Source organism: Sceloporus occidentalis, unplaced genomic scaffold (genome assembly GCF_023333645.1).
Source record: "Sceloporus occidentalis isolate IW3139 unplaced genomic scaffold, rSceOcc1.0.p SCAF_117, whole genome shotgun sequence".
Classification (NCBI taxonomy): Eukaryota; Metazoa; Chordata; class Lepidosauria; order Squamata; family Phrynosomatidae; genus Sceloporus; species Sceloporus occidentalis.
In genome coordinates, this window is record NW_028317097.1 from 2600176 (window position 1) to 2615425 (window position 15250).

Sequence of the window (15250 nt, forward strand, 5' to 3'; positions counted from 1 at the left end):
TCCACCAGGATCTCAGCCTCTTAAAGTACGGTAACAATGATGTCACATAATAAGTGTACGAAATGGAGGATCAATAATGGTTAAAATGATTCAAGCTGTGCTAACTAGTAGGAGCAATAAAGTAATACACTTCATTGGCTTGAAAATGGCAGTGAGGTACAAATGTTTGCTTCATCCAAACAGTGCTATAGCGTCCCTGCATTAATCGCCCAACTAACGGTTGAATATAGAATATATATGGTAAGGAATGTACAGAAATATATTTTCTGCCTTTTGCATGTGACAAAAATATTGTTATATTAGTAATGTTGTTTTTTTTAAGTACTTTAAGCTTTATTTAGTTTGTAATCAGTGGTCATTTTTTTTTTCTTCTTACTTGTAGATGGCGTGAGGGTTGCTTGCGAGTGACTCCTGGGATGGCCATGGAACAGGTGTGGCAGAAATATCATTTGCATTAAGCCAGCTAGCAGTGGCCTCTGTAGCGTACAGCTGTAACATTGAAGACAATAAGAAGATCCAACGTTTTATTCAGAATGAGAGATTACACAAGTAGCGCTAAGTAAGGTGAGAAGCAATGAATACGTTAATCAGCTGCAAAAAGAAAAAGCTTATCGAAATTTGCATAATTTACCTTGAATCCCTCATCTTTCAGCTGCTGAGCTGTGCCAAGGAAATGGGGACGGAATGAATGCTGCAAAAGAGAATCAATGAAACACCTTGTAGATTCATTGTGAGAAGCTTTCAAACATAATAATCAGTGACAGGAATTCATATCCGCAGGTGAGAGTAATAGCAAGGTCAATTTACATCTCTAATCGGTGGAGATCCCCAGACCTCTGAAGTATGGATCCATAATTTTATTTCAGAGTACAAGCTATAGCTCACATTTGCCAAAGGAATTGGAACCTTATTTCCCTATTCTAGCCCAGAGCAACACCATGTTTTACCGTTAATCTTACTGTTATTTCTACAAACAATGTACAATAACAGACATGTTTTCATATTAAATTATATATAATTTTACTGCAGGTGCCCTTTCAACAAAGTAAATGCAAATATAATGCAGGAAGGGACAATAGGCATCAGATAAGTGGTGGTAGAATCTATTATTTTAGAGGGTAATATGGTAGGGCCCCCAATTATACTGTGTAAAACCTACAGTAAGGAAGACACTCGTCTTATAGTGTTACCCTATTATACCAAAGGTGCCAGGAATTTCAATCTCTAACCTGGATTCCAATCAAAATTCCCTTCTGGGGCAGCTTGAAGCCGGTAGAGATCATGGCCTTCAGGAAAGCAGAGTAGATGTTTTGTCCAAAGCAGGCCACCTTATTGGATAAAAGAAAGCATACACATCAAAATCACACTCTACTCTACGCTTTAGTATAAACAGCTATACCTTTAGTTCAATTGAATGCAATTAACTTAAAACAATATATATATATATATCAGTTACTACCTGGCTTACCACTTAACCTAAGCTATAATATATTGTCGTTCTAAAACTGTAAATTTACCTCGCCAGTAGAGGCCATTTCACAACGCAGGACTGGATCAGCTCCTCGGAGGCGGGGCCAGGAGAACATGGGAGCCTATAGAAAAGCATGCACAGTCAATGCACTTTTTCTCTTACCATTTGTCATTTTCCCTTCCATGTTCGTTCCTCTCTGAAAACTCACCTTGATCCCAACATAGTCTGCAGGGATAATGGGACTCTCCAGGGTTGGGAGAGATGCCTCATCCATTTTTTCTCCAACCATAACTTTTGTGGCCACATCAATAAAATCAACTCCTAAGGTCTTGGACACGAAGGGGAAAGATCTGGAAGCTCTCAGGTTGCATTCAATCACCTAACAGGGAAAGCAAATACATAATAAATTACAAAACCTAGATGGAGATGTCTGTAATGAACAAGCTAAACCTTTTTAATCCTTATTTTTCAGCAACATCCTTTTTACTAGGAAATACACTTACTAGTGGTCAAGAGCCACATAGCAAATAAAGTACAATTATCAATAATATCCAACAAATGTCATATAAAATGACAATGACAATGGCACACAGGAACTATTCAAATTAATGGTCAAAGTGCACAGCAATGGCTTAGAAATGCTTGTAGAACACAGCAAGAAAGGACATCCTTATATCTGAAAACCAGTTGATTTTCCCGTTATGAACTGACCCCACAGGAATGAACATGGGCATTTATCGTACTCTAAAAAAACCAGCCTCTTTTATTGCTTATTTGCCTGTTAATAGCCACCTTTTGATGTAATATTTATCCTCATTTACTACCCTGCACCTGTAAATTTGCCAGTAATACCCACTTCTTCTTTCCCAGTCATACCACCTTTCACATGAGCAATGATTATAATGTACGTTTTTATAACATGGGGCACTAGCAGCTATGATGCATATATATATATATATATACCGCATATATAGTTCAGAAAATGCAGAATGCTGAATGTAAGATACAATGTATTATTTTATATTGTTATTACCGCTCAGGGCTCAAAAAGAAGAAATGTGCTCAGTTACTGGATTTTTTAAATTCTATACTGAATGTTTTTTCCTGTAATCACAGTCCCTTCTTTCTGCTAATCCATTAGGTTGTCACACTCAATTGAATAAATATACCATGAAAAATGGATCAAGTATGCAATGTTCTGTATTGTAAAAAAACACTTTTTTTATGGCACAGACATTGCTTTTACTATTAAGCTAAATAACAAATTAAAAAAAAATTATTCTACCAGGAAGATGATGAATGCAGTTGTTGTCTCGTTTCTTTAACAATGTTATAAATACCTATAATAGTGGCTTAGCGTTCTTTTTATTAAAACTACTGTGTGTTCCGGCCATTCAAAAGGAACCTTCTTAAGACACTTTCGTCCTTATATTCCTGCAATGCTTTATTATTGCATTATCCAGATTGCTCTAATTATATTAAAATTGGGCCTTTAAAAACATCCAGTGCTAAAACAAACAAGCACCCATAGGACTCTGATCCGTGTCTAACACCAACGCACATCCTGACAGGTTACACGTTCTCTTTGTGACAGCACCCTGGTATTACGGTTTTATACAGTCTGATAGGGGCTCTTTTCTTATCAATGCCTTGTCAAGTTGCTCACAGAAAAGTGATTGACATATCAATAGCATAGAGATGGAGCACAGAAAAGGCTGGTATTATGCAGGCAGCCCACATACAGCTGTCTGTGTGTTGTATCAGGGGTAAGGGGGAGGAAGAAACATAGATGGGCTCCCACTTGAAATTAAACTGTTTTGTAAATTGAGTTTATCTCAAAGGCTGCCAGATCACAGCGGATAATTCTTTAACACCTGAATCTAGGTTTACAGGCTGGCATTGTCTGTTACAGAGTAAAGGAGAATAACACACACAGGAGCCTGCTAGGCAGTGATACCAAAATAAAGTATGGCAGGGCTGTTAAAAACCAACTACCCTCGCCAGCTTACTCACATTTGGAAGCCGGAGGGCTAAATGCAGCTTAAGTAAAAACAGGTACAGTGCCTATAAGGGACAAATAGGTCTATAAGGTGCCCATCTGCTCCTTCCATATTTCCAGTGGACCATGGACTACTGCAATATTACTGTAGAAGAATATTGTAATATGGATGGCAGCATATCATTGAGTGTTAGGCCTGGAAACAAGTGCCGTTAAGCTAATAATGTAACAACGTATAACCTATGAACTTTTTCTGAAAGAATCTCAAGCAATGTTGAACCTGAGTCCCATTCAGCAAAGTTCTGCATTATACTTTCCATAATAAACATCCTTTCTCTGAGGGTTAAGTGATGGCAGCTGTAGGGTGGGAACATTTTGGGTCAACTGGTTCTCCTTGCTTTGTCTACAATAAAGCACTTTGACTCCAACCAGCTGAGCAGCTGCTACCAGATTCAAGCCACATTGAAACTCCTGCACCGTTTCTACTGCTCCCCATAGGCTTTTAACAGACATGGGGAGTGCTGGGTTATGTCATCATGGGAAAGCAAAAGAGACATCTGTGCCAGAGGATGCATTGACCTCCATGCTCCACACTAGACCATCAGAGACTGACAGTCCCCGAGCAACCTTCCAAGGGGGAAGTCTATAATGATTATTTTATTACCTGTATCATAATCGGTAAATAAAGGCAGTTCATACATCTCACTGAGTTTATCTGTGTGGGTTTTACAATGACCTCTCTCATGAAGAAGTAAGGCCAGAATGCTGTATGTCATTGTGCATCCATTCACTTACCAGGACATCATTTCCTCTGACAAGGAATTGCACATTGAAGGGTCCAGAGATATCAAAAGCAGTTGCAATTTTCTTTGTAGCAATTTTCACCTGCAAATTACAGAAGATATTAATGTTGCAGTACCACTTTTCAATAATTTCAAGAATTGAAACAGAAATATTTCTCAGCCACACAAGGCAATGTATAATCTCCTTTTGTTTTATAGATTGAGCTTTTTAATGACTTTGCTGAATGAGGAACATGCTCTTCGCCTTACAAAGCACATCAGTAAATCCACCGGAATCCATAATTCACACCCCTGTCTTTAGATAGTAATCAAAACCTTTTTACTCCATTGATTAAATAATGCAGCACTGATTCTTCATTCAGAGCAATTAAGGAATTTAGGATTTTGTTTCCTTTGTATTTTTTAAATTAAAGATATGCTGAAATTTACAGAATATCCTAAAAAATTAGAGCTACAGAACAAGTTCTCGGCTAAATACTTGAACAATAATTTCATCAATTCAACCGAGAAATCACAAGAATAAATGAGATTTAGATCTCATCCACCGAGAGAAATCATGAAATGAAACTCACACCCTTCACGTTATCATTTGCTTGAAGAGTCAATAGGTAAAAATACAATAGGCTTTATTCACTAAACTGTGTTGTAAGAGAGTCGCAGATACATTTCAAATTTGATTAAATTGAATAGCGAACCATAATGCAAGAAGGACTGAATTGGCCCTGTATAATGGATAGTTAAATTAACTCTTTCAGCTCACAAATACTTATGGTTTAATGAATAAGCATCTACAACATACTTAATTATATTCTTATATTTGAATAAGAAAACGGCTGATAATGTTTTTTGGCAGGAAAACCCTCTTTCTTAAACACAAAAGCAGTAAGCAAACAGCAGTCTTCTTTGTGAAATATAGACACAGCTGGTAATAACATAGACATGTAATATATACTATATATACATATGTAATATCTATCTTTTCAAGTTATTTTTTGTTTTGTATTGACTAGTATTTTATTTTTGTATTTCTGTATACTGTAACGGTATCATTAAAATGGGAAATTTCTGAGTCATCAAAATCGTATTATTAAAAGAGAAGACAAGTGCTATGAAAAGTAAAGCCAGCATTTGTTCGTTTTTGTCTGCTTCGTCTCATGGTGTATAATTTAGTAATCATTGTCCCTGTGATTACGATGACTAGCTAGTGCCACACAAAAATAGTTAGAATGAAATAGTTAGAAGACAATACGGCGGTAGAAGGACTATAGCTAATTGTTAAAATATGTTTTTTTGAAAACTGCTACTGCATGATGAGATATGTTACTGTGACATGACTTGTGACATCCTGATAAGGGATGTCCAAGGTCTTTAAAGGTTTTGTAATCCACCATCAAAATAAATGAGCCCAGTTATACGTTTAAGATGGGTCTATAAATATCATAACATTTGATAACATTTGATAAATATCATAACAACAATGATAAGCAGCTATGTTCAATTGAATGATTGTAACGTAATGTAAACTGTTACCTTCTCCAGTGCCCCCTGGCTGATAGACTGTGTTGGGATCATGAGGGTTGCATCCCCAGAGTGAACACCTGCATCTTCTACGTGCTCAGAAATAGCGTGGGAGATTACCTGTTGTAACGTTAGAAGGTTGGAATTAATAAAATTACAAAAATCATAAAAAGAGACTATGTATCACCCGACATATAAGCCACATATACTAATAAACAATAAATATGTCTATATCACTAATATATATATATATATATATATATATATATATATATATATATATATATATATATATGAGATGTGATTGTATTTTGTGTTGGGCGATGTGTCTAGGCATTAACAACTCTTATTTCGATGTTACCCTACTGTGGTATATTCTGGCCAAGGATAGGGTGATTGGCTTGCGTAGTGCTCCTCAGCTCTTAATGGGCCAGTTGGAGAGTTCAAAGATCTGTGCAGACCTCCGCAGTAGTAGCTCTTCAGTGCCACCTAATGTGGATTGCCAGGATATGACATGCTAGTGAAAAAACACTAGAACTAAACCAACTTGTATATAATGTTGAATAATAATTCAAAGTTATTTTGGTGCTATGTCTGGCAAGTGGTCTTATCACCAAACCAACAAATGGCATGGTCTATTGGATCCAGCAGAAACATAATACTGGATAAGATCACTTCTTTCAAACTCTGCAGGAGAATCAGTTTTATACATAACCCTGAACGGGATAAAAAGCAACGTTTCTGGTTCTCACATTACTGTTTGGACTATCATCATTGAGAAGATAAGAAAAATAAATGGGATCAAGTCTGATCCAAAAGCTTTCAGTGGGAAGAAGTTTCCTTCCTTCCTCACAGAGTGGTGTATTCTTGTTTGGGACACCTAGGCTTGGCTCAGGGGCTGATGGTCTGAGGGGTGGCAACCACTATGCCATATTATTAACAGGGAGATCACTCTATTGGAAGACAAGGCCACAGCTCAACAGACCAATTGGGAAGATCAGATATATTGTACCCATTTATACTACAGAGCTGACACAGTCCACATAGAGTCTGTTCCCTTGTGAGTCCTTCTGAGGCAGAGAACCAATGTATGATATCATGTACTGGTGCTAAGCAGAGAGGATACATAGTATTGTATTTATCAGCTCTAAGGCAATATGGTAACTTTGGAGCAATTACCCAAATAGATCACTATCTTTGCTCAATGCTGCACTGGCAGATTGTTCCCCCAGAACTGCCTTAGCTTCATGTTGAAAATATGTTTTTATATTTCTGAGAGGCCGCGAGATTAACAGCCTCTCAACAGAAGTGGTAGATGTTATTACAGTGAGGGGATTTAAACTTGGATGAGGTAGGCATATGGTTATCCTGAATTTAAGATGAGACCAAGAACTGATTAATATTTGAGCTTTTACATCAAGAAAAAAAGGACAGACTTACTTGCCGTCAAATGTTTCTATGGCTCAGTGTTTTTTGTTTTGGTTATAATATCTGATTATTCTCATAAATTCTCATAATGTTAACATTATGATAAAAATGATACAGAAACGTCTGTCACCATGCAGTCCTATGCTCATTCTTTCCTCCAGACCAGGCAAAGACTTACTCGTCCTTCCTTTGCAACAGCATCCATCTCCACTTCTCGGGCTCCTTCAATGAACTTGGTGATCACTACTGGGTGCTCCTGTCAAAATAAGATTTGTGCCTCGTAAACATCCTAATTTGGCTTGACAAAGTGTTATTAGAAATCATTTTTTATTTTTCTCTAAAACCAGTCTAGCTTTTAGAGGGCCTCAGTTTGTAATTGCTGTTGGACTAAGACAGAAGAGATCCTCAGAAGGCTTCGTCAGTGAATAACCAGGGGGAAAGCTGCCTACTTTATGTCTTAGATCCTTGCAATAGTTGATCCTTCTGTCAGTTTTGTACAGCTGTGTGCTTGTACCAGTATCAGTCTTTTACGAAGATCAATCGTTCATCTGTGTAAATACCCATCTTTCCTTCTTACCACCTTGAGAGCATTTAAAAAGCTAAGCCAAAAGCTTTTATCTTCTATAAATCGATACCCCACTGGATACATTTTAAATGACTAAAACCCAATGCTTATGCCAGAAGACTTGAGTGATAACAAAACAAGAAATACTGCCTAAAAGTTGGCACGTGTATTAATATTCCCTGCTAGACTGCCAATTCATTATGCATGATGTATGATAACATTTTGATCCAGAGACAGTTAAATCAAGAAATGCAAATATCAGAATGTGCATCACATACTCTAGGCGAGATTTTAACTATGTTTCTACAATACATTCCAAGCTTATCCTCAAGACTGACCTTATATAAGGTCTGTCCAACAATTGTACTCCAAGGTTTTTCCAGGCCCCAGCATTTGGAGCCACTCCAGCCATATTTTGTAGGCTTTGATTATTTATTCTGTACAACTGAATTAACCATGTAATACATAAATTACATTTAAGTAATGTTTCTACGTAAAGACACTTATTTAGTAGATTTGAAACTAAGGTTGTATTGTATTGGTTGTACAAGTCTATGTAAATATTATATGTAAAAAATGTCCAACACTCTTAAAACCCAATAACAATTAAGACCAAACAGGCAGGGTCAAAACCTGCTCTTTCCATAAGCTATGCTTCTTCTTCATGAAAGTGACTAATGAAGATCCAGTGCTTGGGATCTTCTATGCTCCAGAAAATCCAAATGATAGCTTCTCATAAGCTTACTTTAGGTATAAGTCACTACATAATCTGAACAGGAGAGACTGCGCATTTACCTGTGAGACTCGTGTGGCTTCAGCTAGGAAGTTTTTCAGTTCTTCTTCTCCGTAGACTACATTCATAGCAGAACCACTGGGAGAAAGTTAATATTGGGTTAATTCCAGGAATCTGTCAGCTCTAGTTGAAAGTCCATTTATTAAATTTTTACATTTGTGGTCTCAAAGCTATTTTGAAAACCATTATTTACTAATATTAATATCTAATCTAAAATACTTAGACTACAGTATCATAGACCAATGTCCAATCTACAATAGACATCAAACCTATATTACCCAATTGGCCATTGGACTACAAATTCCACAACTTCCTATTAAGAATTATGAGAATTAAAGATAGGCAGGAGTTTTTCACCCCTCATTCAGACTTCATCATTACTGCTGTGAAGTACCTGAGTACATAGGAAGGACGGAGCAAACAGGGGTAGCCAACAGTCTTTGTAAACTGGAGAGCATCATCCTAGGCAAGAATAAAATATTTTGTTTAATGTATGCCTTTCTTAAATGATCATATATACAGCACAACTGACCAGCTTTGATGCGGTCTGGATACTTTAACTAAAGCAACCTTACCATGGTATTTACAGCTTTCCATGGTGCCTGGGGAATCTGAAGTTCATCAAGAACAGCAGAGAATATTGATCGGTCCTCAGCCCTGTCGATCTGCAATGGGCTTGTACCCATGATCTTCACACCATTCTTGTAAAGTGGCACAGCCATGTTATTGGGGATCTGACCTCCCACTGATATGATGCAGCCATCGCATTGCTAGTAAGAGACAGAACAGGTAAGGGCATCTGGCAATGATTATTAAATAAAACATTGGCTAACTGTTGGAACCAAGACATCTACAAGTTTCTTATATCCATGTTTCCTTCAAAAATAACCAGCTCCATGAGTGTAAATTCACTCAAGTCATTAGTAGATATCAGCATTTGAGCAATACTTGCTAACCCCCGTTGTTTTGCTAACAAACCAAATAGTTTAAATATACACAACTCAGTCGACCTTAATCAGAACTTGACAGTTTCTACCGAGTTAAGTGAGTAGCTGATAATAAACATAGCACTGAGTAAGGAACGGTGTTTTATCCTTGGAATGTGGTAAAGCTAATGGCTAGATTAATAATCTTGATAATGTACATTGTTACTAAATGTGATATTTTTTATGTATATGTATTTAAAATTAGCAGATTGGGCAAGGGTCAAATATCCATTAATAGCATTTTTTTAATCATCTTAAAGCAACTCCCACTAGTCAACTGCTTAAGCTGTAAATCATATTATTTACTGCATATTTATAATAATGGCAATAATAAAAATTCCTGACCACCAGAAAGTCTTTTTTTTTTATGTAGTTGTCAACAAATTACATTTTGGCCTCAGTAGTCAATATCAGTACACCATGAGGAGGAAGAGGGATGGAAGCTGATTGCATAACAAATTCTATTGAGGGAGACTACATTAATCATTTGGAAAGGTGACTTAACAAGAAACAAATGCGTTTCCAGAATAGAATATATGTTCTAGTCGTGAGCCAGAGAGGTGATCTTTGTAGCAAAACCTTTGGCTCAACCCTTTGGTACTCTTAGATTTACACTGTATCATACATAGTAAATTCAACCAGGGTTTTCAATGTGCGTGCTAATCTTATAATATCGCAAGGTTTTATTGCTTTGGACAACTACCTCTTGTTGGAAGACATCTAGGATTCTTTCTAGTGACAGCTCCTCAAAGTAAAGTTTGTCGCATTCATCAAAGTCTGTGCTAACGGTTTCTGGGTTGCAGTTCACCACCACCGTCTTCTTGCCGAGTTGGCGCAGCGTACGGATGCTGGAGACCGCGCACCAATCAAATTCCACGCTGCTGCCTAGGGATGAGAGATGAAGGTATCAGAGAAAGTTCCCTGTAATCATTGGGGATTGTGCATACATGGACAATAACTTGTATCTTTTTGCTTTGCTTTCTAGGGAAATAGCTTCCTGATCCATTCTGTAACCATTTGTCGAGATTTTTGGTTTAAACACAATGGGGTGTTTTACCAAAGGAAAGCTGAGATTTGTTCCAAAAGGTGAGAAAACTAGGATATCAATTTCTACTTAACACCAGCCTTAAAAAGGCAGCCTGAAACAATCAGCTTCCACCAAACAGGGGACAATAATTTAACATAAGAGGTGAGAAAATGTGTACCATTGTACACTGCTCCAGAACATGATGGCACTATATAAATAAATAAAATTAATAATACACATTCTGGAAAGTTGTTAAGATGACTGCATTCATAAATTGGGTTTCTAATATACTGTTTACATTGCTTATTTTAACCTGCCAATGCCATTAATGAACTGTAAAGTATACGGTATTTGGAAAATTGGCAGACCTGCTAAAGTACAGAGACTTTTCCTTCCCCTTTAAAAACCTGAGTATTGTATAAATGAAATGTGTGATGAAGAAAAAAAAAAATGGGTTGTACCTATGTGATACGGGCCACAGCCCAGAACCATCATTCCGTGGTCATCAAAGTTTATATCATGTTCCTGAAAGGAATAGATGAGGGATATTAGCAACAGCAAATGGAAGAGATCATAAAAACAGCGCTGCATGTTATACACCATATTTTATAACAGAGAAAGGTGCTATTAAACATTATGATTTCATTATATTTGTCAATGTTAGACGCAAAGTATCACATTTATCTAGCAGCACAGCCATTAATCTTAGTTTTACAGAAGGAAAACCACTCAATTTTTATTTCAACATTAATGAAAAGGTTCGGACTTTCTAGATTAGGACAACTTCCAGAACAGACCTAAGACCTTCATGACAAAGTCAGCCGTAGAACCACTCTAGAGTCAAGTACTATTGACCTTTCTAAGCTGTTTTCAATTTATCTACGTTTTGGAGGCCTACAAATGTTTCAAGTATAAAGAAAAGCTTTGCAACAATCTTCTGGTACCTGGCCGTTGTAGGTGAGGTAGAGATAGTTTGTTATCGCTGGATACTCGGCAGCCAGTGTATCAATCTGTAGAGAAAAATAAAGAAATAATAAGTTGGGCCAAAGTACACGTGACATAATGGAAATAAAAACATAGTGGTTAAAGTAATCCGTGGAATAACATATGGATACATGAAGACAACCGTTGTTCCTAAAAATTTAATTAAAAACTTTTTTACAATTCGCCATTACAGGAGTCATCTTGTTTCTGCTAAGCTTACAATCTAAGTAAATCAGACAGCGTGGTTTGGTTGTGTAGCTGAAAGGGTCTTTTGACAATGTGCCCGTCCTGCCGTCAAGAGCTGTTGCATTAATTAGCTCAGGGAGGTATTCTATTACCTCATGGAAAATGACAGGATCAAGTATACAAATGTATCCGCGTTCTAGCAGCGCATACCAAGTAACTTCATTAAAAATGAGATGCTTCTCATGAATACAAAATGACTTTGGTAATGATGGGGCACTTAAAATAAAGTATTAGCCCATAAAACAATGTTAGCTCCTCGGGAGACGGCTGCGAGGCTAGTTTTCTAGAGCCAGATGCTGCACGTTTAAACCAGGTCAGCTCCTGATGTTTCATGATTACAAGTTTTTATATACTGTTTAATTGCCACTTCAGCGGAACGCCAGAGTTTCGACAGGAGCTTTAGGAGAGCAGTTCAGATATTGCCTTGTGGGGGAAATAAGAATGCAGAAAATGAAATTGTCTGATAAAGAGCAGGTTAATCTGTTGGACCACTGTTGAAAATCAAAATTGCAATATTATTATCTCCTTAGCCAATCGGAACGGGCCATTTATGCACTTGTGTAGCCATCTTATTGGCTTGGACAATTGTTCCCTGAGCATGAGAATTCCAGGAAGTCGGAAGTCTTGCTTCCTGCCATTCATGTTGTCTCGATAAATATACTCATGGGCATGTTTCATTATACAGCCAGAATCAGCATTTTTATTGCTTCTAAGAATCCGCTTTTTAAGCATTATACGTGACAATTTCAGAAGCCAAGTCACCATATCCGATAACATTTTGAATTCAGGGAATCCCCTACACATTGCTAAAACTGTGGATCAGCTGGCCAAGTATTTCTAATTTAAACAGATGTATGTACACTTTAAGAGTGACGTAACTTAAAGTCCTTGGTCCCCACCTGTGAGTTCTGTTAAGGGGCCCCTCCCCATGAATATACGCTGTTTTGGATCTAGTTGGTTGTCTTTAAATATGTTATTGATCATATTAAATTAGTACTTATGTGCGCGTATGTTAAAAGCAAATAGGGTTTTGCTCATAATATGAGCCAGTGGTATGTTAACGAGCACCTTGTGTATGCTCGTTAATAAAATATTGCAACAGCAGATTAGGGCTAGTTTCAAGGCGCTCACTTCTACACCAAGAAGCCTTGAAGAGGACACCTAACAACCAGAAGCACCAAAGCAAGGGCTCCTTGCCGCTACATTTTGATGGCATCACAACAGCTGCGAGAAACTAACAACTGGAATTCTAAAACACATCTGTAAAGGCACTGCGGCCTCTATAAATAAATCCGTCTTTCCATCTTTTGAGAGAATTGTAGAGAGGAGCTCAGAAAAGGCTAGGACCTAAACCTGAAGGAAAGAGAAATATAGAGTAAGACGTAAAACAGAGATGGAGCTAAGTATTTCATGATTCTGCTCTCAGTGGAAGCTATACCACCTGAATAAATTATGATATAAAAAATTTAGCTTTAGACTGGATTAATTGCTTTACCAGCTCAACATAATTTGGTGGAGCATCTATCTTAATAATGCACTTGAATTTAAATATAATCCAACCAAACTGAATAAATATGATTTTAATGGTTTCATGGTTTTAATATTGCATTTTGTTCAAAGCATATAAAGGCACCAGCCAAGATCAAGGCATCTCACGAGAATGATAAACATTGTTACTGAGTTCACATACATGACTGGATAATCAGCTCAAGTACAATTCACAGACACAAACTACAGATGTAACTGTTATTTATTAAACCTACTTTATTATTTAAACAAGTATTTATATCAGGGATCACCTTGTATGAGATTCATGGATATCGCAAATGCTTTGGCCAACAGCATAACAATATTAACTTTAATTATGGATTAGAATACGGTGCAGTTAGGTTCTTCTATTTTATTGGTTCTTAATATGCCTGCAATTTTACTATATACCGTATCTTAATGCTCCTCACCTGTTTCACCCAAGGCTTGACATTCTTTTTCAGTCTGAATTCCCTGGCTTGAGCTTCATTCAGACCTAGGCATTTCCCAATGTAACGGTCAGAGAAACCAATCTGTTTGGCTCTTCTCAGAGTCTCTTCGGAAACAGACTCACTAGGGTGAAAAACATATTGTAAGCCTTAGATACAATACTGTGTGGTCATTGTTCATTATTGGTGAGCCCAAAAGACATCATCGATATACATAATGTACCTAGGAAAGGAACTATGTCTGTGCTGTTGTCTACAAACCTCATATAACTGGAATCTCAACTAACTTAAAACAGCTATGGTGGCTTCTCAGCCCCAGTGTTATAGATTTCATTTTCAGTGTTGCTTAATATCACCCCTCTTCTCTCTTAAAGTTTCTGTACTCCTTACATGTCGTGTTCAATAAAACATGATAAAAAGGAGGATGAATAAAATTCATGGTAATGAGCATGCTTTCACCTGTCAGACGGGGAGCTGTGGGAATCAAGGGAGGCACTAGATATATGCTTAATGCATCCCAAACACCAGGGGTGAAGCCAGTGTCACAAATGCCATGGTGCGCTTTTTATCACTAGTCATTCACCAAAGGGCTAATCATACCATGAAGGATAACGGAACACAGCAATACTGGGTGGTTTCAGAAATATCTCTTTGTAGGCAGATTGATGTCCAAACTTAAATGCTTACAGCTTCTGCCTATTAATTATACATATAATGCAGAAACAACTTCCCTACAGAATTGAGGACTTCTTGATGGCAAAATCCTCAACAGATTTATACACGTGTGCCCTGGGAAGAATGGGTCCTATCGACTTTAACTATTCATTTGTTTAAAAAAATATTGAAGTGGGTCATATAGATGGTACTTATCACAATCAGCACCCAAAGGCAAACATTATGGTGTATTCACACCCAGGACTCTGACATATTTATCCTCACTCGAATAGGGCCTGAAAGTGGGTGCTCCTCTAATGTTGGGCATATATGCATATATTGCCCATGTCCTGTGGCCCTTGCTGGACTCAGCATGATGGAAACTGTACATAACAGGACATGCATGAAACATGATGGGTGTTCTACACCAAGCTAGCTGGGTTATGCATGGTGGGAGCTCTAGATATAGACAGCTGGACTGAGCAAGATGGAATCTGTTTACTACAGCAGCAAAATGGAGGCTCCACACCAAAGCAGCTGGATAAAAACAAATATTTTTAGTGTGTAGTTTGGCATTACACAGAGGCGGGCTGGTTCAAGCAATACAAAGTAATGTTAAAAAACAAAAAGGAAACTTTAAAACATTGTCTGTAATCTAGGACTTCCATCTTGTGGTGACAGCCAGGAGGTGGTTGCCCTTGATATAATGACATTGGCTATGTGGCTGAATTCTCCGCAGCTGAGCCTCATGAAATAAGCATGACATCATTATGGAAAAGGTCCTTCAAACTCAACTATGC

At 37.5% G+C, this 15250-nt stretch overlaps 1 protein-coding gene across 1 annotated transcript in view; it reads right to left on the bottom strand.

Moving 5' to 3' along the window:
- The window catches only part of LOC149282407 (carbamoyl-phosphate synthase [ammonia], mitochondrial), a 36725-nt gene that overhangs the window by 931 nt on the left and 20544 nt on the right, over window positions 1–15250 (bottom strand). Inside the window, exons 22-36 of the mRNA XM_089498278.1 lie at window positions 13779–13920; window positions 11535–11600; window positions 11052–11115; window positions 10267–10448; window positions 9153–9347; window positions 8972–9039; window positions 8580–8655; window positions 7398–7475; window positions 5804–5911; window positions 4266–4355; window positions 1680–1850; window positions 1518–1592; window positions 1230–1328; window positions 632–691; window positions 377–489 (exon numbers count right to left, since the gene is read on the bottom strand). Coding sequence (XP_089354404.1) covers window positions 377–489; window positions 632–691; window positions 1230–1328; window positions 1518–1592; window positions 1680–1850; window positions 4266–4355; window positions 5804–5911; window positions 7398–7475; window positions 8580–8655; window positions 8972–9039; window positions 9153–9347; window positions 10267–10448; window positions 11052–11115; window positions 11535–11600; window positions 13779–13920 — 1587 coding nt within the window. The remainder of the gene's footprint in view (window positions 1–376; window positions 490–631; window positions 692–1229; window positions 1329–1517; window positions 1593–1679; window positions 1851–4265; window positions 4356–5803; window positions 5912–7397; window positions 7476–8579; window positions 8656–8971; window positions 9040–9152; window positions 9348–10266; window positions 10449–11051; window positions 11116–11534; window positions 11601–13778; window positions 13921–15250) is intronic.